Source organism: Branchiostoma floridae, chromosome 2 (assembly GCF_000003815.2).
Source record: "Branchiostoma floridae strain S238N-H82 chromosome 2, Bfl_VNyyK, whole genome shotgun sequence".
Lineage (NCBI taxonomy): Eukaryota > Metazoa > Chordata > Leptocardii > Amphioxiformes > Branchiostomatidae > Branchiostoma > Branchiostoma floridae.
The window spans coordinates 15562618-15586046 of record NC_049980.1 but is presented as its reverse complement, the minus strand read 5'-3'; the positions used below and the strand labels follow the sequence as shown (position 1 = coordinate 15586046).

General features: G+C 39.4%; 2 protein-coding genes across 2 annotated transcripts in view; one reads left to right on the top strand and one right to left on the bottom strand.

Moving 5' to 3' along the window:
• Positions 1 to 23429, top strand: part of LOC118409821 (chondroitin sulfate proteoglycan 4-like) — a gene marked incomplete in the record, with an annotated part of 145979 nt that overhangs the window by 11934 nt on the left and 110616 nt on the right.
• LOC118409837 lies at positions 16674 to 22644 on the bottom strand. Its single transcript, XM_035811193.1, has 10 exons — positions 22423 to 22644; positions 22201 to 22268; positions 21515 to 21639; positions 20999 to 21108; positions 20773 to 20871; positions 20529 to 20621; positions 20241 to 20341; positions 19830 to 20003; positions 17482 to 17601; positions 16674 to 16976 (listed from the first exon to the last, which is right to left on the bottom strand). Exons 1-10 carry the CDS (start codon positions 22628 to 22630, stop codon positions 16812 to 16814), a joined length of 1263 nt encoding a protein of 420 aa, XP_035667086.1. The 5' UTR covers positions 22631 to 22644; the 3' UTR covers positions 16674 to 16811.

The window sequence follows — 23429 nt, the reverse complement described above, 5'->3', positions numbered from 1 at the left end:
CAGGGATTATCTCACCATATACACCTCGGGCCGGGGCATTAACGCTTTATTATGGACCAGATGTTGGGACTAGGCTGGTACACATTTCCCTCCATAGAGTGAAATATGGACATTATAGTGTATACTGTGTATTACTAATATACACAAGTTATACGTAGTATACACAAATGTAGTAAATGGCTACTAGATGTGAATCACATTGTGTACAAAGATGCAATTGTGTTTTTTTACTATTCATACACGTTAGCTTGCTGAGTGGTTACAAATAGTATCAGATTGGACATTCACTAAGACTTAAAGCTATGCTGGCAAAATTTATGTGTTTAAAAGTTTGATTACAGACCACTTAATTGTATTTATTACTTACCCCATGTACGGAACCATTCAAAACACTGTGCTTAACAGAGCCCCATGCAGGTGAAGAATTTCATGTCAGTGGTAGACAATGCCACTGCTTGGCTGGTGATATTGATTCAACTTTGCACATGTGCCCTGAATTAGAAGCTAGTACTGGTAGATTCATGGCCAAGTGATGACTCAAATGTGGAAGGAGCCCCGACTGCTTTGATTTAGTCTGAGCCTTTGGAAATGGGATATGCTCTGTCCCTGTCAATTTTCCCAGTCTACATTTTGTGTCCATTTATGCTCTATGTAGATGTTAAAAGACTTGAAAGTTGGGAGAGTTGTCTGCCATTTTAATTATGGCTGGTTTGAGTCCTCATTTATCATCCTGACAACTGTTTCTATGTAGAGATCTTGTATTGAATATATCCCTTGGCACAAGTCTCCAACCTTACCACCTCATATCTTTGAAGACTGCTGTTTCCATCTACTCCAAGACACATAATAAAGTCTGGAAATAAAGAGGATGTCTCCTGTATTGAGTTTGCCCTTGGCTATGTCCTTGTGCTCTATGGACTTGAAAAAGTGTTACCGCCACTGCAGGCATGTTGAATTGAAGTGCACTGTCATTTGGGAAGGTACAGAGATAAAAGCTGACTGTGCCATTGCTTTTCCTAGCAACAGAATGATCACGGAAGCTTTGTGCTGTGATCAGGAAAGCTCTTTGCTCCGACTTTGCTCGTCAGAGGCTGTTCCTGACTACTTGAAGAGTTAATTGCTTCCCTTCAGAGTCAGTCACAAGTCAGGTGTAGAATTCAAAATCAGCTCATTATCACTGCTGTTTTCAGTCTCATCTGTTTCTGGTCTGCAAAAACAAAACCAACAACAACAGGTACAAGTATTGATTTTCTGATCTTTCAAAGACCAAACTTTCAACTAGAGACAGAACATTGTAGGCTCAAACCTGGAAGCAGTGGTCGAAATACTTTTTTCCGGTGTTCTGCAATATTGCAGATTGTCAAAATTTTCTTCTGCAATTCGGAAATACTTTCTGCAAACACACAAGCCTCCAAACATCCTTCCCAACCTAATAATGTCTTGCATATAAATCATATTTAGCTTTGCATTTGCATAGCATTACTGTGATTTTTATTTCTCTTACTCTATTTTTGATTTCAGTCTGCAAAGATAATCCTTTTCTGCAGGGAAGTTATAATTCCCTGATACCACCATAAGTGTTTTATCCACATTGCCATGACACTACATAACGGGCTTCTACTAGGGGTGGGTACCGGTACAGAAAATTCAGGTCCAGGTCCGGTTCAGGTCCAGAGGATCAGGTCCAGGTCCGGACCTGAACCTGGACCTTAATCAGTATAATCATACCAATGGCACATTTCACTACAAAGAATCTGTTCAGTGGAGTACTAGACGTACACTGGCGTTTTAAAATCCTACAATGCTAACTGCGCCTGTACGATTGGCTGTAAAACTTGAATGTAGAAATTACTAAACTCTACTCTACTTCACTCTTGTTATTTTCTTCCACCTGCAAGCGCCAAAGCGTGTGAATGCCTGATAAAATAATCTGTTAATTTTCTAATCGGTCCAACATCCGGTCTACCTAATTTTTTCAGGTCCGGTTTTTCTGGACCGGTCCAATAAGAAAAACCGGTTTTGTACCGGTTCGCTGTACCGATACCCAGCCCTAGCTTCTACAGCTTGAATTATACCAATCAATTCATAAATGTACTTAGTTATTATCACACGTACTTCCACACAACATACTAATAAAGGTACAGTCAAACCTGTATTAGCGGCCACCTTTGCATAGCGACCACCTGCCCATAGTGGCCACTTTTTGTCGGTCCCTTGGATTCGTAATGATTAAGAAATAGGCTTAGCGGCCACCTGTCCAACGCGGCCACGGCCACACGATTTCCGGTCCCGCAGGTACAAAAACACTGCCGATTACGGCCACGCGGACCGCTGATCTATGCTTCGGCACGCGTTCGGCCATATACAGCGGCCGTATCGTCACCCTACGGCGGATTTAAAACCTCTTTGACTTATTTTCAAAACAAAACTTCGTAAACTGGCGCTACCCATACCCGCTGACAAACGAGGTCATATAAGGTCAATAGACGACACCACTATTACGGAGGTAAATTGTTAAAGTTACGTTCTAATGCACTATCGCTTAGGTTAATTTACATCACAAAAACTTTCTAAATAAATTGTTAAATAAATAAAAAGACAAGATGATATGAACTTCAGACTATGGTGGATTTTATACTTACATTTATTAAGAGATAAGTCTAAAATGACGAGACTTTTTCTTGTGAGTACCGCATTAGCATAATGGGCGAATCTGACGTGTGAACGCGAGCGGGAACACACTGACGGCGAAGTATCAAAGGATACAAGACGAAAGATCAAAGAAATATGACGATACCGGTCTCTCTTTAGACAATATCAACTGTAGAGCATTTAAAAATGTTTATAGCTTTTGTTTTCTTAATACATATAGTGTAAAAATCATTGCAGTACATGTACAGTACTGTATTATGTGAATAAAGATCAGTGGGTACTTAAACCATGTGTAACTTATTGCTTGTGGTCAATTAATTAGCATATTCTCTATAGTGGCCACCTCTCTATAGTGGCCAATTTTGACCAGTCCCTTGAGTGGCCGCTATAGACAGGTCTGACTGTACATGAAATAAGCAACTGTATCTGATTTTTGGGAACAGAATTTTTAAGGTAGCATCCACCTTTTGTCAGTGACACTGAGCTGATCTATTGGAGAACAGGTTTCTATGAATTGATATGCAAAGGAGGTGAAGACAACTTTTAGATAGTCCAATAGGAAACAAAAGCAAGACAATGCCAAGACAACATACAGGAGCTAATGTTGTCTTGTAGGGGTGAAAATGCCACTAGTTTGCTAACATATTAAAAACCATTGAATCCCAATCCTGATTTTTTCATTCTGCAAAATTAATGTAGCCATCTTGTTTTTTTTCACCCATCTTGTTTTTTTTTCGCCCTATGGCACTACTGTAATTCACTTTATCTTCACGGTACCAAATTTTCACGGTCTGAGAAAATTGAACTTGTTCTCGGAACTAAATGTTCACTGTCGAGGCAGGTGTGCATGAAAAAAGTCTGTGAATTATTTTTTATTGGTAATGATAAGTTCACGTTACAGTCGTCACCGTGAAAACCGTGAACATAACATTACAGTGAAAAAATCAGGAATTACAGTATTTTTGCAGTCTGCATAGGATGTCATCCATATGATTTACTTGCTGTGGCCTTAGGAGGAAAAGGTACTCTCCAAGCAGAGGTTCGTCACCGGCTGTTATTGACGCTTTGTGCTAAATTGTAGGTGTTTTTGTCGGGCTTTCCTCTTTGTGCCTTAGTCTATCGGCCAAACCTCTGTCGACAGACAAAAGCATCAATGCCCCATAAACCTAAATCTCTTCAACACATTATAGCGGTCTAACATGTCAAAGTATGTGAACTGCTTATTTAAGTTACCAGTTCCTCCCTTACAACCGTGTGACTTGCATGCCTTGTACTGTGTTGCATGGACAGGGGCTAGGGTCAACAGGGGATGGGCAAATGTGGCTGTGTTGTTAACTAGATGGGTGGTAATTCTGGGCAGTAAGATAGTTACCCCTAACGATCAGTACAAGTAACACTAACACTTACTAGTAATCACATTAAAACCTCACTTGCACATACGCATGTATGTTAGCTTACAGATCTGGATTTCTTTTTATTCACAGGTTTGTTCAATGCGAGCCAACTGTCATAGCTACATATTTGGCGATAGATTCCAATGTAACTAAGAATTCTTTGGAGAGGGTAAGATCCAGGAGCAATAAGGAGTCACGCTCTTGTAACTCGTTTCCATTCAGAGATATAGGTGAAAGGAATGGTTCTCAATATTTCTGTACGTGAAGAAGTTTATCTTTAAGGAGTTAAATGTAACTAGCCATTCAGGGCTTGAAATAATTTTTTCCCGCAAACTTGCACTGGTGCAGGTAACATTGTAATTTACCTACACCACTCTGAGTTTATTAAATATGGATCAAACTTAAATTTTACCTGCAGTAACCTGCATATGCAGGTGGTATTTCGAGCCCTGCCATTTGTCACCCCATTCCACAACGGAGCTAAGATCACCTTGTAAACTAGCTGCCATTTCTGTCTTAACTAACCATTGCTATCTTAACCTCGATAGGGTGGAGTCTACAGCTTAGATACAATGTAGCCAGTTCACAGAAAATATTGTTAGCAAGGTCAGGTAAGCCATTTATGAATATAACTTAAAGAAAGAGTGCTGGTGCAAGAACTGAGCCTTAGGTACCCAGGCATGCATGTTGGTGCAAGAACTGAGCCCTGAGGTACCCAGGCATATATGTGGATTAAATAAGATGAAGACAGCATGATTCACAAAATAAAATGCGAATCACCAGATAGCCCTCAGCTTCGTGAATAGGGTCTAGATGGATGTACCATGTAAGGTCAGGGACAAAAAGTGTTAATAGGCCATCAATGCAGCAATTACTGCCCAGCAATTTTCTGACATCCCAAAATTAGTATTCAATAAACGCAGGGCAAGTATTGCTTATGTTTTATACATGGGGAGCCATCGGTCCTGGCGAGAGAAGTGCCCATTTTCTCTGTGACTCAGATGTTGCATTATCTATAGAGGTTGTAGGATGAGCAGGCAGAAATTGTAACCCACACACCTTATTTATAAATGGTGGCAGATGTTGGGAGTGATGTCAGAATTGTATTTATCACCACTCGAATTTTTCACATGGCAACCAACTTTCCCAAGAATGTTGATGCTGCTGTATTGAGGAATGATAAGAAAAAGTTGCATTGACCTTTGCAAATTTTTAGATTGTTTTTATAACGTCATAATTCTGTTTTTTCAGACATTTGATGTGCTTTAACTCAAAATACAGTATCAAGGGTCCAACCTTCCAAGCCAACCAGTAAAGGCATGGAGTAAGCAGGTGAAAATGTGACAAAGAATTCAGCAGCGACAGACAAAATGTTTTAGTCTGGTTACAGAATGTTTTCAGGGAATAGTATATGTTATATTCTCCCGAACTTGAGTTTAAAACAGAAATTATTTGACATATCTCCCCATGAGCCAAGGGTGCCAAATAGGAGATACACACTCTAAAAGGGGTCATGCAATTCCATACTCCACTACACCAGTACCAACATCTGAAGCCCCTGTCTTCACTGTTCTGACAAGATGCTGTCTGTGATTAGCTTTACTAAGCACCATGGTGACATGGGTATCCCATTTGAGATTACCCTGAAGGATTACAGGGACCTTCTAGAGAACTGTATCTTTGTGATCTTGTTGGCCATGTGAAGTTGTAATAAGCCATAACGATCACATTGGTGTAAAGAACTAATGGCGTTGTCGGGCTAGTTTTCCTTTATATACAGCTTGATGAACGGATAGCAATCTATTGTGTGTGACACTATACGTGTATTTTGGGAGCCTTGACTCATCTAGGAAATGAAACATGGAAAGTTCAATAGCCATTAGGAGATTGGTTACCTCCCTGTCCTGTAAATCTAGCTGCTGCACTCCTATGCAACTTGAACTTTGCTAGCCTTTTTTTTTGTACAGACCAGAGTCTTTTCTTCATTACCTAGTCAGTGGGCATTAGAAGCTGTAAAAGATGTTGTTGATGTGTTCTGTGTGAAACTGTGATGCTTGCTATTGTTGATAAGAACATTTCACAGACAATGATGGCAGTGTTTTAAATCAAAGAAGAATTCTGGAACGATAAGATTCATACTCTGCTGTCTAGAGAATAGACTAGATTACAAATTTGGCTGCTAAATTCCTGACCACATTTCCTGGAGCATCATTTGTATTTTTAAAACATTTTTTTTCTAGTTGTATGTTGTAAGGTACATTGTAAGTTAGATACTTGTGTGGAGGTTTTTTAGATTCCAGGATTGAAGGAAGACTGTTGAAAGATTTATGTTTTAAGAGAGGAGAAGCATGTGAGATATTTTACCCCACTGATCATATACACCTGTGTGTGCACCCAAGGTTGGGGGCCAGATTCTGAGAGTTAAAAAGGTCTTGCTCCATTACTGGTGCCATTTCGAAAAGATTATCGTGGGATAGCATCTTTTCATTTAGTATAGCCTGGGGCGTAGAAAGCAATTTTCTGTAAATTGAGGTGCAAGTTGCAGATTTGTAAGGGTATAGACTATTGACGGGAGACTCAGAGACAGATAATTCAGGCACTACTTGGAATGGGTAAGGGCCATCTGTCAAGATAGAAGTGTTACATCCGCTGTAAAGTAAGCCTCTGCAAGGTTGCAGTGTCATTTTGATGATAAATAAGCATTGTTACACTGCTACCCATAAGTTAGTAGATATCATATGTCTATATTATGGTTTCAAATATGAATCCATGCACTGAGCTGATTATCTGGCATTAAATTATTCATCTTTTAATACTCTTTATAAGTTATATTTGGCAGAGAAGCTGTATGTGGTGGCTTTTCCATTTCCCCTGTCAAAATGAAATCAATATTTATGGCACAAAAAGACTGTGGAAATGTTATATATGCTTGGGATGATGAGTTATCGCCATGGTATAGATTTAGAGCAACAAGGTCAATGTGTAGTCTGAAAACTCATTATCTTCTGAAATATCTTCCCATAGGTTTGCTCAACCAAGCTCATTCTCTCATTGACTGGCTGATGAATATTCTTTATTTCATTTCTGGAGTACAGTCAAATCTGCTAAGCGGTCACCTCTTCAGGTCGGTCACCTGGTCATCATAACGGCCTCTTTTTCCTGATCCCGAAAATTTCCCCCATAGATGCAAGTATTAAGCGACCTTCTCAAGACAGTCACTGCAGATCCAATGCATCCTTGAAAGTCTGTAAAAAACAGCCAATTTTCCTTATTTATTTGAGTGTATCTATAACAGACCTGTTGTAGTTGTGCTGTTTCAATTGCACCATTTTTGTCCATCTCATATGACAAATATTTGACATAAAGTAAAACATGGGTCTTGGAAGTCATTTAATGCCATGTTATGAGCTGGCCACCTGTCCAAAATGGTTAATTTTGTCCAGTCCCCGTCTTGAGCAGGGTTGACTGTACTAAAATTCAGACTGACCAAGTTTTGTGCTGTTGATCATCAACTGTGTGTACCATGGTACGATTGGATTCTCTGAGACCTTCAGGTTTGAAAGCACTAGGTACATTATATTGTACTATGCTATCTTTTTAACATTCAAAGGTGTATATATAGGCTGCTTTCACAGGGCTCTAGAAAGCATTTGGAGCTAGAAATTAAGAAAAAGTTGCAAGTGTGATATTTGATAAGACCAATGTCATCACTGTAGAAATCATCTGAAATGTTGTATTTTGTGTGGTTTCTCAAGTGTAAGGTTGTGAATCATTTAAAACTAGAGTTCAGTGACCTTATACCTCCATGAAATATTTACACCTTTTGTAAATGTTATGCAAATAGCACACATTTACATAATGTTTGCATGGTGATGTTCATAATTCATTAGCTTACACATGTCAGAAGTAAAAAAATCCCATAATTTATAATTAATTGCTTTTGCCATTTTTGCATTAATGCAGTTCTTCATTTGCATGTTTGGTAGCTGTTTGAATTACATGTGTCCATTTATGGTCCAGTTATGGAAAACAATGGAATTGTAATAGTTCCTCATTAATTATGCAAATATTAAGACAGTATTAAGTCAGGGACAAAAATATTTTATGAGGGGGGGGTGTTGTGCTCTGTACAATGCTAGCATTTAAGATGATAATGATGGCACTGACGACTTTTTACAAAAAAGTCAGTAACAGTAGTTGGCAGAAAAACATAAGGGTTGCTTACATTCTTTCAAGGGTATGAAAGCTTTTGAGTAAAAATTGATTGTGAGTTATAAGCAGTAGATGTAAATGTTCTGGCCATTAGGCTGCATAGCCGAATATGGATTTTCTATTTGTCATACACATGCAGATTGTTCAGCCTGTCAAACCTGACTTTGTCCTTTAACACTGGTGCTCTAATCTGCCCCTTACAAAACCAGTGGATACAAATTTTCCCACTTACATTAATATATAAGCATGTTGAGTTTACACAGTTACACTGCTTCTAAGGTCTAAGCATTCTTAGATGTAACATTACTGTGTTTTTAAATACTGTATGTTTACAAATGTTTCCAAATAGTTAAAAGTTAAAATTATTTGTAAACATTAAGGGATACTGTATGACCTCATTGAACAACAGTAATCTTCTATTCAGCTCTTTGGTGTTGATTGAATTTTAATCAGTTCCTTTAGTCAAAGTATATAGTCCTTGTGCCAAGAATGATTGCCCATCAGGAGTTGCTAACAGTGACACACTAATCATGGAGGTCTGGTGACAGGCCTTTGAACCACTGTTAAGCTGAATAGTTGAGGTTAGAGGAGTAATGATCTCATTCCTGCTGCATTATCTTGTATTCATGACTGGTTCACTTTGGGACCATCAAACATGATGGACAGGTACAAATGATACAGCTTGCTTTTCAGGAACTCCAGATGTATTATGCATGGTCACCTTAGATAAAAGTACATCCTGGTGTAACTGAAGGAGAAGAATGTATGTCACTGCATGATGAACAGTTACAATTTACTTATAATACATGCTATATGGCATATCACATGTATGTGATTATAATATATAACATATAACATATAATATAACAAATTGTACATTTCTCTTAGCATTGTGGTTAAAATACAAGGAAGAATTTAGGTCACTTTCAATTGTTTTTTATTTGTAAAATGATAAGGTTGTCAATTTCTAGCTTTTCATCAAACAGTGATGATTTACCATTTAATGAAAGACCATCTTTGCAGTTGATAGAATTTTCCTTTTTTCTTTCAGTCAAAATCAAGTTGGTGGCAGACAATAATTATGGTCTATCAGGATTTCCCAATAATGACCCATTGATCATGGACATGACAATCCTAAGAAGGGTATTAGCAATCAGACTTGAATCAGCAGCCACCCTAGAGGCATTATCAATCCTCCAGACGGAGCCAAAGTTTTTGGCAAGTTCTTACACCAATGATGATGTTCGTTGCAGTGGTGTAAAGACCTTCCACCAGGTTAACGACAAACTGATCTCACAGTTTTGGAATAGTGTCAACAATCAAGCCTGAATCATCAGTCCTGGATTGTGAATCCACCAGAGTGTGCCTGATGTGACCAAAGTTTTTGGCAAGTTCCTACCACAAATGATGATGTTCATTACAGTCTTGTAATCTTGCATTTTTGGACCATGCCAAAGTCAACAATCAAGCTTGACTGTTATCCTCCTCAGCCTTCAGATTGGCTTTTGACCAAAATTTCTGCCAGTTACTTGTGATTTTTCGACAGTCTTAGATCAATTGCAGTGGTAGTACTACACTTTTTAAGAATGCACACTGTTCATCTGTACTTTGTTTTCTGCAGCCAGCTTGTATCAATCAGGACTGACTCACCACCATTTCTGGACTGATGAATATGTAAATCCTTGTTTGATGTTTAATCACTGTACTGATGTACAAGGCCTATAGTGCCCAAGGCCATGTGCATGCATGTCATCTGAATACAAATTGGATTCACCAATATGTCCCAATTGTTGTACAAGGTAATAAACTGGACTTTGTGCCAAATTGATGGCCACTGCATTTGAAAGGGCATCTGCCTAACAACATTTCCCACCAGAAAATCTGTTTTTAATCTTTGATAGGGGCCTAGACTTTTTAAGATTTACACTATATATACATGTATATATTGAACAACACAAGAGTACAGTTTTACCAGGGCTGTCTCCAGCTGAAGTTGTCATCTGAAAATAAGTTTTGGATCAGTTTTATGTCATAAAGTTCAGACTTTTTGGACAGATAAAGTGAAATTGTCTAAAAAAGCAAATTTTCATCCTGGAATGAATGGAGATGAAAACACAATCCAGGACTGTACAAGCTATTTCCAAATAAGATACATAGATTCTTGAGTCATAACACTAAATGTTACAAAATAAACATTTTAACTGCATGTGTTTATCCAAAGCTATCTCATAGCTAAGAGATAGATGCATCTGCTAAGTGCAGACTTGCATAGGTCGCTCTGCTGTTGATAATTTATGATTTCATAAGTAGTTTCACACTGCAAAATGCACTTTGTATGGATGTTAAGGTCTTTCTGCAGGATATCATATCACAAATCACTCTGACCCACTTTGTTACTCTGGATATGAAGGATTGCCCGCTCCCAAGCAGTTCACTTGGTGTATCCTGATGAATTATGTCCTGCAAAGCCAGCAATACGTAAGGATTATGTGCTTTTCGTGACTGCTTATTGTTGTTATTCAGCCTGAACTAATAGAGGATTCGCCACATAACAAGCTTATTTCCCAGTGGCACAATGTCTTACAACTTTCTTGGAAATTGGAAAGGGTTAAGGTATGGAGATTGGTGGCTTTATAGAGGATTTGAGCTCCTTACTAAATTTTGTTGCATCCATGTAATAACTGGCAAATTCAGTGAGGCGAAGTACATACATGTACACACGTTGAAGCCATTGACCTAGTTGTTGCAACGCTATCTGAATGGTAACTGTACACAACTGCATCCCCTCCAGAATGTTCTTTATTAACTTGGAAACTTAGGCCCAATCTAGACACAGTTTTTCTAGATGTCAACGCAGATGTCGGGTAGGATTTATACACATTGACTATAGGAAGTACTAAAGGACACTGGTGGTACTTGGATTGCGACTGTGACATATTTGTGATGCAAAAAAACATAGATTATGTATGAAAAAAATATGATTTCATAGCTTGAAAAAGAACAGCAGGGCCAATAGCTTTGTACTAACACTGCGAAATATTGTACTTTATATGAAAAAAAAAATTGATGCATTTTTCAATGGACTGCCAAATTGCCTATCCAAAATCGTGAAATTGCCAATCCTCCCATTTAGAGCTTCAACTTCAACTTCAAGTCTTTCCAGATGAATGCTAGTGGGGTAGAGGAGGTAGAAACACTTGAACAGAAGCCAGGAAGAGATCCTGCAGTGATGTCAGAACCTTGGCAATGCTCAGAGGACTGTTTCTCAGAGGGCATTGAATGATTCACTCAAGAGGGCTTCAGTGAAATTTTATGGGGGGCCTTGAGCCAAGTAGCTGGCCTGTAAAAAGAGTAAAGGCCCTGGAAACAGTCTGGCATCCAGACCAAGAGTTTTGGCATATTGAAGGGTCTCATGATCAGAGAAAGACCCTGGAGGGGTATGAATGCAGCTTACTGGCAGAGGGGGGAGGTCTGGGGTAACCACTTGTTGGGCAGTTAGGCACTTGAACAGAAAATTGATTTCTTTTGGATAAGAGGAAGCTGTACGTGATTTATGACTGACATTTATCTTGTCATCAGCTTACAGTCTACTTATCATGATAACAACCTAACTAGGGCTGGGTACCGGTACAGAAAATCCAGGTCCGGTTCAGGTCCAAAGGATCAGGTCCAGGTCCGGACCTGAACCTGGACCTGATTCAGTATGACTCATACCAATGGTCCATTTCACTACAAAAAAATCTGTTTGGTGGAGTATTAGACTTACACTGGCATTTTAAAATCCTACAACGCTAACTGCACCTGTACGATTGGCTTTAAAACTTGGTAGAAATTACTATAAACTCTAATCTACTTCACTCTTGTTATTTTCTTCCACCTGCAAGCGCCAAAATGCGTGAATTTCTGATGAAATAATCTGTTAATTTTCTAATCGGTCCAACATCCGGTCCACCTAATTTTTTCAGGTCCGGTTTTTCTGGACCGGTCCAATAAGAAAAACCGGTTTTGTACCGGTACGCTGTACCGATACCCAGCCCTAAACCTAACCCAACCTCCTCCATCCCTTGATACACATGTACATGAAGATAAATGGACACATGCATCCCATACTCATCATTAACTCAAATTGACTTGCATGTAGGGCCAGATCACATTTGTCTTACAATTGCAAATTGTGAGCATTTTTGGGATTTTTGTGCATGTGTGTAGAAACTTCATCTGTCTTGTTAGATGAAAAAGCTCTCTTAGATCATTGTCAGCCATTGGTTCAGTGGTGCGTTGGATACACCCGATTCTTGGATCTCGGAAGTTAAGCAACACGCAGTCCTGTCAGTTCTTGGATGGGAGACCACCCAAGGATGACCGGATGGCGGATGCTGTAGTCTGACCAAGAATTCCACGAAATCGTCTTCCGGGAGGGACGTAAAAGGAGGCGCTTCAACCATGTTAATCAGCCTCATTACTCAACACAATTGGGTACCTACTGACTGCAAATACACAGGGTACTATTATTATTATGAATCTCTCATTAGTCTCAAGGCCATGGAAGCCTAGGACAACCAGTGAGGAAGGTGACTTGCAAGGAATGTGGCCATCGTGATACCTGCAGCTTGATGGGGGGTACTGTGCCTTGGATTGTCAGTTTAGTTTGTAGGGGAAGCGTGCATGGATCGGATGTCAGAGTTCATGAAATACACACAGCCTGTCCCATCATTACTTGTTAGGCATGAAATCTATGGGCCAGATAGAAATCAGATTAGGTGAGAAATACAAGCTGTACCTTCCTAATCTTCAATTTGAAGTGAGATTGAGTGCCCTGATATTGTTCTCCTCAGGGAAAAGTGGGAGCCCAGAGTAGTGCTGGTGGTGTTGACACTTGATCATGCCTAGGTCTAGTCTTATTAAACTCCCTGTTATGAGCAATGAGAGGTGTTCCATCTGGAAGAACAGTGGCATGTGGCTGGCAAACTCATGTTTTTTTTAGGCCATGGTCACCACACCCAGTACTTACTCATAGATATTCTTGTTTCAGGATTTTGTTATAGTCAACCAAGTAAATCTGAAAACTTACACATGTACTGGCTTGAAATGTGCAGGGATTGTGCATGTATCTTATGGACATGTCGGCCATCAGCATGTATTCAATCCCATCACCAAACAATATTCTGCTTCACTCTTTTTTTTTTGTCTACCCATTTCGAAGATGCCTCCAGAAGATAAATGATATCGAGGTAGCTATTGGGATAAGATTGTCCTATGACAGGTCCCAAATCCAATGTGTCCTTGGTGGGGCTGAATCCAATCTGTCCTAGATTATCCTGAATCCTAATCCCAAGTGTGGCATATACATGTATATGTAAAATATAGCACGAGATATTAGGGTAACATATCTTCATGGCCCAGCAACACAATCATTATGGTTGATTCATACATTTGGTGAGTAAACTGCATACACATAGCCATATGATCAATGTGACGCATACAATCTGCTGGCAGTAAACAGATAATGAACTGGTAGCAATATTCCTCAGGGAATGGGATGAGGTACATGCATAAATTTTGTCAGTTATCTGATTATTGTGTCATGACCAAGTTTCGGGATAATCAATATGAAACGGAAAATGGTACAGGTGCTTCAATATCTATTGATCAAAAGAAATCAGATTAAAACTTTAAAAAGTACCCCAAACTTATGAATTTTTAGCAGTGTCAGCTTTACCGCAAACACAAAAAAAAGTGTTTCTATTACTGTAGATTAGGTGACTATAGCGCTACTGTCAACTTAATCTACACCAAACACTCCATTTTCTCCCTACTTGCTACATGTAATTTTCTCATTGAACACCCCCTGACAAGAAAAACCCCAAAGATGACATTGGTATTTGATCGCACTGATCACATTGATCCTAATACCCCTTACTCCCCTGCCACAAAAGTTAAGTCCATATATTTTGATGGAATCTTCAATTTTATAAAAGCAGTCCCTTAGCTATTCAAAAATAGTGGGTATTTGACATGATTGATTTGAGAAGTCCATAGGTCAGATTTTGATCTGTAGTGATCTTCAATGTAGGTTAAGTGCAGTGATGTAAATGCAAAGGACCTCAGACTTTTATTGTAGCAGTGGGTATTACTGTATGTATCATGTCACATCAACATGCCATATGTCTGTGCTCTACAGAGACAGTAACAGTAAATCAGCGGGCACAACCAGATGTCATTTATTATAGCTTATCAGAGGATCTGACACAACAATGCTTTATAGACTGCAAATTGCAGTAGGGTTGTTATTCCCATCTCTGAAGAGCCCTGCCATTCCTTAGATTGGGTAATATATCTAAATGGTAGTGATAAAATCCTGCAACTCTCCAACATCATCACTTTTACTACCAGTACAGAGCCATGTGTAAAATGATACCATATTGTTGCCCTAGTAACATGATCTTGAGTTTGAAGAGTTCACTTCACTTGCAAAACTCCAACTGCTCTCTTTTCATTGACCTTCTGTATTATCCTTGGAGTACAGTAATCCATACAGATGATACTTTCAATAAATTGAAGCAACAGTTTATGTGGCTTATGGCTCTCATAAACATTTATGATTCAAGCCACTGGAAATAACATTGATCATATCAGGCAGTTATATGGCATTGTCTGAGGAGTATGCAGAAGATACCTGACCTCCCTGCTCTACCTCATATATCCTATTATGGTCATCTGCCCTCTAGGTGAAGACTTAGGGCATACATTGCTGGATAAATGCTAGTACATGTACATGTACATCTAACTTGTTATTTTTATGAAATAAAGATACCTCTAGCAATGAATCCATGATTTATAGGATTGCACTATAAATTCATTGTTTCACATTTAATTCAGGTGCTTCAATTTTTCGTTTTGTCTATAATGTAGTACTAGTACAAGTGTATTACAAGTGATACAGTAGAAGCCAGTTAATTGCACACTTCTGTTAATTGCACGAAATCCCAAAATTCCGTGGTGGGGCGGTCCAGCATGATAACTTCGCTTTGTTGCACCATTCGGATAATTGAACGAAATGGCGAATGTGGTGTGCAATTAAACGGCTTCTACTGTACAAGAAGGGCTTGCTCTTTTTCCCCAATCATATACTGTATACCAGTGTACAATAGTGAAGTGATAGCCAAAACTATTGTGCAAGGAACTGTCTAGGCAATGGGGAAAATAGGAAAAAGTAATAGTAGAGATTATGCAGGCATTACACTGAGTGGGCTAAAAAGTGTGGTGTTGACTGGCTGCCAGATCTTCTGTGATACCCCAACAGTCAGATAGACTAAGGGATAGATGATAGGAAAGACTTCTTATCTGCTGTGACAACATAGATAGAAAATGGAAAACCATTTAAGATAAGAAAAGTGCTAATGAGGCTTCAGTACCACTTAAACCCGCATATGGCGCTCATCCGGAGACAAAATTGCTGATTGACAGGCATAGTAATTGCTAATCTCCTACCCTACCAGTCCCTGCCAGACCTGAGGTCCAGGCATCCCCTAAGTACCCTTGGGGAAAGTGGACATATATATTTCTGTCTGAGGCCTGCCTGCTAGGGACACCAGTACCACTGTATGTGTGTGTTTGTTTGTAAGAATGGGCTTCACAGCAACAGAAGTTTGTTCCTTTATTGAATATCTATTTTCTACAACAGAATCTGTCTCAGCTCATACAACAAGAAGGACGAGCATAAATCATTATAAAGCTAAACTTGTACTGACCAAGGAGGTTATGATTACCTTCTCGTTCTTACACACTAGTATGTCATGCTGACGTTATACCATCTTGGTAATCACAAAGCCTTTCTGACACCGTGGGTTGTTATCCACTGTGTCCAGGACAGAGCCCAATTATCTCCTTCCACCACCTATTACTAGTATTACCTCCCCAGCCCCCTTTGTACAATTCCATGGAGTCATGTCAAGGGATTTGAACCCAGGACCTCTATTTTCTAGGTCAAACACCCTAAAGCATTTATCCAACATAACAGGGCACCAAGTATACTATACTAATAGACTCAAAAAGAAGTGTAGGGGTACAGACAAAATACGTCAGTAGGTAATATAAGCAAGGCATGATTGTACATGTATCACATGGGCATATATGAACAAACAAAATACGAACACAAGCAATTGCTAGCTTACAGTTTTCAAACCAGTCTAGTAGATGTACTGGTAATGCCATATTGCCTGAATAACAAGAAAATCCTACTGGTATAAAATCTTTTTACGAAATACAATGATAGGAGTATCTTCTAGACTAGGTTTACATAACATGTGAAACTCAGAGACATTCTGTTACTTCACAAATACTTCTTTTCAGGAATAGTCCTGAAATGCAAGACTAACAGTTTCAACAGCATGATCTGGGACGCACCCCCATACTACCTCCTTTTGTGAATTCCTGACAAATGACAAAACAATATCTTAGACATGTATCTTTACTAAGACTTTGGAACATTGTCTCAACACAATTAGGAAAATAAAAGATTACATGCTGAACAACAAAAACAAGCTAGATTACTCAATCCTCTCCTGCGGGGAAGATTCTTGCCATGAATCTGTCCCAGATTGTGCGTTTGAAGCTATTAGTCTTGGGCTTCAGGACTTTGTGTCCCTCCACCCTTCTGGGGTTTTTGGCAGACTGTCTTCGAATGATCGAAGTGTAGTCTCTGTCGACGTGTTCATTCTGCAATGAAATAATATGGACAATGAAAAAGATTATCAAAACATCATATAGATCTGGAATATTTCCAGCTACTCCAGTCCAAACAACTTACACCAAAGCATCATACATGTGCCACTATCATTGGTTTAGTCACACACACACACAAACACACAACATATCTCTAGTCTACATACATACACACACACACACACACACACACACACACACACACACACACACACACACACACAGCCTATGTGGGCCCTGGTTTAGTCACACGCACACACCGTAACAAACACACATACAGCCTATCTCTGGTTTACACACACACACAAACATACACACACAGCCTATCTCTGGTTCACACACACACACACACACACACACACACACACATACACAGAGCCTATCTTTGGTTTAGTCACACACATACACTTGAAGGCACACACACACACACACACAAAGACACAGCCTATCTCTGGTTTACACACACACACACACACACACACACACACACACATCTTACCCAGTCCAGGATGGAAAGATGGCTTCGCATGGTGTACTGGCTGTTGCCAAACACAATCCTCTTGTCATGGTACTGCAGCAGACTGTTGTTGAATGACTCAACATAGTGGGTGTCTACACACTGGAATACAAGAAGAAAAATATTACACTCTTACTTAGCTGTACTGTATCGTGTACTCTTTCCTTCTTTCCTGCAATTAATAATAATAAGTTTATTGCAAATTCTTGGTTGTGAGCCAATTGCAGGTAACATGAGAGATTGAAACAGTGTACAAAACAAGATCACAAGTGTCTACTCTAGTCTGAAAGCTAACCCTAGATCATGTGTTTTTTTGTTTGACTTCTCTTTCGGAGACAGTGGAAGACGAAAGATTCCACCTTCTCTGTGTGGGTTTTATGATGTTAGAGGGAGAATTGTTTTCTTTTTGTCGGTGAATGTGAAGAAATTTGGGTGGATTTATATATTATTGTAATTATTTTTGCATAAAACATTAGCATATTAGTACCAATGCTCAAGTTATGACAAGAGCTTAGGATAAACATATCAGAAATTCTAGATCTCATCATGGTACATATAGATCTGTTATCACAAAGTGAGTTACATGAATAGAACAGGTAGAAATGACCACTACCATCTAATAATTCTTTGACAAAGTCCTTCTACGACTATTAGAAATAGACTTATGTTGACACAAAAGGTCATCAGCTTGTAATGCAGGATAATCATTTGTAATAAGCGTAGCCAGTAACGAATAAAACGCACTGATATATCAAAGTCTAAAGGAAATCTACCCAGCTTTGCTGTAGATGCTAAATTACTAAAATTTCTGAAAACTCCAAGTAACGGGGGCCGCCCTAAGATGCGCCGGGCCCTAAGATGCCCAGATTTTTTGCTGATCTTATTATGCATAAGTACGCCGTGTTTGATGCCACTGACTATGATGATTAGAAAGGTAGATAAATCAAGTCCAAACAAACAGCTTTTTTTTTATCAAAAAAAATATTTACACATATTCACTTCCCTTTTTTTTTTTGAAGACAGAATTTTCACAACAATATTGGTAGCACCGAATCACTGTGGTCACCTGTCACTAGGTATTGGTGGCTCGTGTCCCTAAATATACAACCAGTACAAAACAGCCACCCATACACATAAGAAATAAAGCTTCACAAAACACTACAAACATTGGTCTTCAAATGTTTGTTGAGTAGAAGATCGGCCATAGAAAAAAAACATAGGCATCACTGCTGTTGTTTTCCCCGGGGAGTGTGGCCCCGCAGAAGGCAGACGAGCGAACGGCCAAAAAATTTGTTACTCTAACAAATGATTTGTACCGTCTATATAAGTGAAACTTCACAGAGTGATGTCGAATATGTTTCCCAATACGTACACAGAGTTTTTTTTGTGATTTTGGCGTTGTGAAAACACGACCTGGATTGTGAAAGATTTAGCCCTCCTCGCGGGAGACAAGAAGCAAACAGTCACAATTCTACTGTAAAAAAAAAAAGCTAATACATCATAACATCAGAATTTTTATTCATATTTGTCTAATTTGGTCAACTTCCGAAGAGAGCAAATTCCAAATACGTGGCAAGTTAGGGCGCACTGTCTAACGCAGCTCAAAATCGGCATTTATATTCACGATAACGTCCTTGGTGTTTGCCAGTTGTAACGCGGAGGGTGAAGGGTCCATGAACAGTATGGATGCCTTCCTTTTTCAAGTATGGTCTCTAGATGAATGTGTTAAAAATTCATAGATCAAAACTTGACCACTCTTTGGCAACTAGTGATGAAACGCCGTGACTTCAAGCGCGTAAAAAAGCGGGCATCTTAGGGCGGCCCCAGTTATATTCTCACAAAAGCGTTGATGCGAAATTTCAATTGGGGAGTTGTCATTTATAGGCCCCAAAGTTCCATACAGGAGAATCATCTTTATACAGGGATCAAATAGTCTTAGTAACTAGTAAGCACTTTGGCGAGACAGACGAGCGAATGAGAGATTTCAAACTATACATAGCTTTACGCGCTTTGAGTGATAGTTTTTTTGCCAGAGAGAAGCTTTCCAATGATGCAATACTTAGTCAGGCCTAGATAGCAATAAGAAGGTACTATGTCCATTGTTTGATTTCGAAAAGAACAGCCAGGTTTGTTGAAAATAATGACTTAATAATATGTTTTCTTTAGATTAACTTGGAGTTACCAATTCTTGCAAAAGCTGTTTAATCTGGTTAATAATCTGTTGAGCGCGTATTGCAATCCTTATCTGATTAATGTATAAGGGATTTATATGTTTTTATCAGTGTTTGTATGTTCGCAAGTTATCGATGTGAAATTAAGAATTTACTTACGTCTACATAGTCCATTGGCCATTCGTATATGGTTGTTTTCTGTATCCACCGTGTCAGCAGCTGTGCTGCTACAGGGTCCCTGATGGTGGTACGGGTGGGCTCGTAGTTCGGGTCCGTCTTACAGCGGGCCCCCGGAAGCCGGACATTCCCCGCGAAGCAGTTTCTGTGGTCATTCTGAAAAATGGTGTGCATTCCGTTGGTGGGAATAATAGAAATGGTTCTCAAACTCAAAGCACCAATTCACTCACTGTAGCTGTAGGGAGCTTATATTTCACTGATCATGACGGGACACAGGCAAGGTGTACAGTATATACAGGTTCATTATACCATAGAGAGTGCCAATCAATGATTCTTTTCTACATGAACTATGATTCCATGAAAATAAAGTTGAAAAAACCCTAGTGTCCTTACCTGGTAGTGCCGGACAATATTGTCCAGGCGAGACCGCAGCAGGACTGGATCACCATTGCATGTCTTCATAGACCAGTAGAAATGGGTCTTTATACCTGCAGCTGCAAAATTTATAGTATATATACATATATAAAATTTGTATCATATATAATACTTCAAATCCGTTGGAATATGCATAGGGCTAAACAGCACAAATGGAGAATTACATGTACATATCAGACATGGGTAATTGGTAGCATACATGTAGGAACAAACTAATAATCATGATAGAACATGTTATCCACAAACCTTTGTCAGACAGCTCAGGATGCCAGGTGATTCCTCGATTGATCGGTTTTCCCTTTGTAACCTTGACAAATGACCTTGCCAAGTTCTTGGTTGCTAAAAGGAAAATAGAATGGTTCAATACCTGACAATGGTGACAACATTCATAGTTAGAAAGATTGCAAATTCTTATCCTATGGCTTATTGCAAACAAGTTCAAGTAAGGAATTATGTTGAATTAGCATGTAATAATCTGTGGTGAACATACCATGCCATGTGTCGTTGGCATTGCCTGTGAACTGGCGGTCTTTCACGATTTTGTTCACAGAGCCGTTCCTATCATGGCCATGGAGATGGATGCTGAGCCCTGTAGAGTGTAGATACAAGAATGTAAATATAAATTGAAAGGGTCAACCGGTCAGTCTGCAGTGTCAACCTCTAATTTGTTCATGACATGTTCTGTACTATCACTATAATCAGTAAATGCTACACACCTCTTGCATCAGCCCACTCGTAGAACCGCTCTGTGCCAATAGTCTCGTGATTCTGGGAGATTGGATCATCCTCCTTGGACACCAGTTCATGGTGAATAGCCCTGTGTGTGCTAGACCACAATGACAAAATGTAAATCTACTGCATATATAATGCAAGTTTACCTTTATCCACGGGTAACCTATATCCGTTGGTTATAAAAGCAAGGTATTTATGGACATCATGTCAATGGACAGTGGTTTCAAACTAAACAATTGTGAAATTGTTGCAATTTGAAACTGCCGTCAATTTGCTTGATGCCCCTAAATACCCTTAGCTTAGAGACAACGGATATAGGTTACCCCGCGTAAAAAGGTAAATGATTGATCTTATAGGGTAGTCCCTTCAGTCTAGACGACTGATTTCCAAGGAAGCCCTGAACATGTTCGCACAATAAGCGTTATATATTCCCTATTACAATTATTTCTTTTGCTTATTCCATTGGAAGTGAACAAACTATAGTTTATGGCATGACTCACGTGTGGCCAAGAAAGACAACATCAGAGTAGTATGCATTCTTTCTCCAGCAGTGGCGCGCGTCTGACAGCACCTTGAGCCCTTGGTAGTTGTCAGCAGCCTCCTCCAGCACACTCGCTGTTATTTCCTATAGTATGATACGTAATAAGTAATATATCAACCAAGTGTTACATCTTGTTTATACCAATTCTATGAAATTTATTTTCTACATAATACCCATACAGGGTCTCCACATACAGTCCAGGTAAAGCCATGTTGATTCGACTATTTGGATGACATCCGTGCTAGCATCAATTTTCGTACATAGCAGCTACAAAAGGAGCAAATGACGTAGATTGCAAAAAAATATTTTAAAACATAGACTAACGTCATAGAATGTCACCGTCAATTCAAAAGAGAAGATACGAAATGAAGTAATAAGTAATAATCGGCTACCTTTCAGCATACCCTACTCTATCTGTTATGTCTTTATTCAACCTCTCTGGCCACTCATATTTCACGAAGAATGCACCTTTTTAGGCCAACCTTTTTTTTACGCTTGCATCAGTTTTGTGGGCCCAGAGGATGTCATCCATATCATAATCAAAAAACATGGTAAAAAGGTTCTGAGCCCAACGCTCTACCAAATTACACCACTTGCCAAATCAACATGGCCCAAACATAAAAATGAAAACATGCTGCTTCATACCTCTTGTAGTGCAGTCTCCATTGAGCTCTCTGCAAGGTCTTGTACCACTTCTTGGTATTCACCAAGAACTGAGTATTGTGATGACAAGAGAAATACTGTTGGTACAAATTATGTAAATCCTGGCAATATTTGATAACCTAAACTCTGACAATATAAGGACTAATGATAAGTCTCGAAATTATAAATGATTTTATGATTACATTAACAGACATCACATCTTACCGACGTTCCTGTCATCTTCCTTGATTGTGCCTATATCTGCAGCCTGGCACAGCTTCTCATACTGGGTTGGAAGTATTCCACTTGTAAAAGTTCCATGTAACATCCTGCAAATAAGAGGTACATTGAATTCATGTGAATTCAATGTTGAACAATAACATCTAACACATTTGCAGCATTTACTGGTAACGTTATGTCCGAAAATGTACATGCAATGCTACTTGACATTTTCTCAATGCAATACCAACTAGGGCAACATCTATTCCTCAGTACTAAATACTGTACTCTTGCATATAACTTTTTATATATAAATCAAAAGTAAACATTAAAGACATCAATTCCTTAGTTCTATCCTTACTCTCGCAGTGTATATAAGTTAATTAAATGTAAATCAAAATTATAGGTAATCAAGAAGACTCACCTATCATTTACTAGGAAACGATTATTGGGCAACTTGGGGGATGTGTTCCATCTCCCGGACCAGGGACATGCTGTGCAAAAGAACGTGCATACTCCTGCATGCCCATCCATGATGATGTTGTCCCCCAGCCGAATGCTTCCCCGACATGTGCGCAGATGTACCTCCGTGAGCGCGAGGAGGTCTGTGAGCTTTCTGGGGGTCAGCAGAGTGATCTGTTGGTTGCTATCCTCCTTCTGCATCTCCGGAGATGGGAAGGATGATTCTGTACCTCTGTCTGCCATTTGTGTGAATGTACAGGGAGAGTGATGTTGGATGTAATAGGCGAAGACCTCTTTCAGGACGTTGTAGTTTCCCTCTTGTGATGACCTGGAGGGTCCAATGTTGGCCTTGATGGTGTGAAACATCGTCATCAGCTCGTCCTTTCCTTGCTGGTTTGGCGCAGTGAAGGACACACGGCCATCCTGCTTGGCACTGGCAAGTTCTTCCTCGGACATGTTAGCACGATTCTCCTTCATCCTTGACCGATAAGCATCATTCCTGGCCTTCTTGGCCTCTGGATGTCTTCGTTAAGTAAGGGTGTAAAGAAGTG

What these genes read in the sequence shown, in the direction of transcription:
- LOC118409837 (XM_035811193.1), bottom strand. Translation starts at nt 22,630, where the DNA reads ATGTACATTTTCGGACATAACGTTACCAGTAAATGCTGCAAATGTGTT. An exon ending in CGAGTGGGCTGATGCAAGAG is followed by an intron (nt 20,872 to 20,998) that starts GTGTGTAGCATT and finishes TACACTCTACAG; the next exon opens with GGCTCAGCATCCATCTCCAT. An exon ending in GGCCAATGGACTATGTAGAC is followed by an intron (nt 17,602 to 19,829) that starts GTAAGTAAATTC and finishes CTTGTATTCCAG; the next exon opens with TGTGTAGACACCCACTATGT.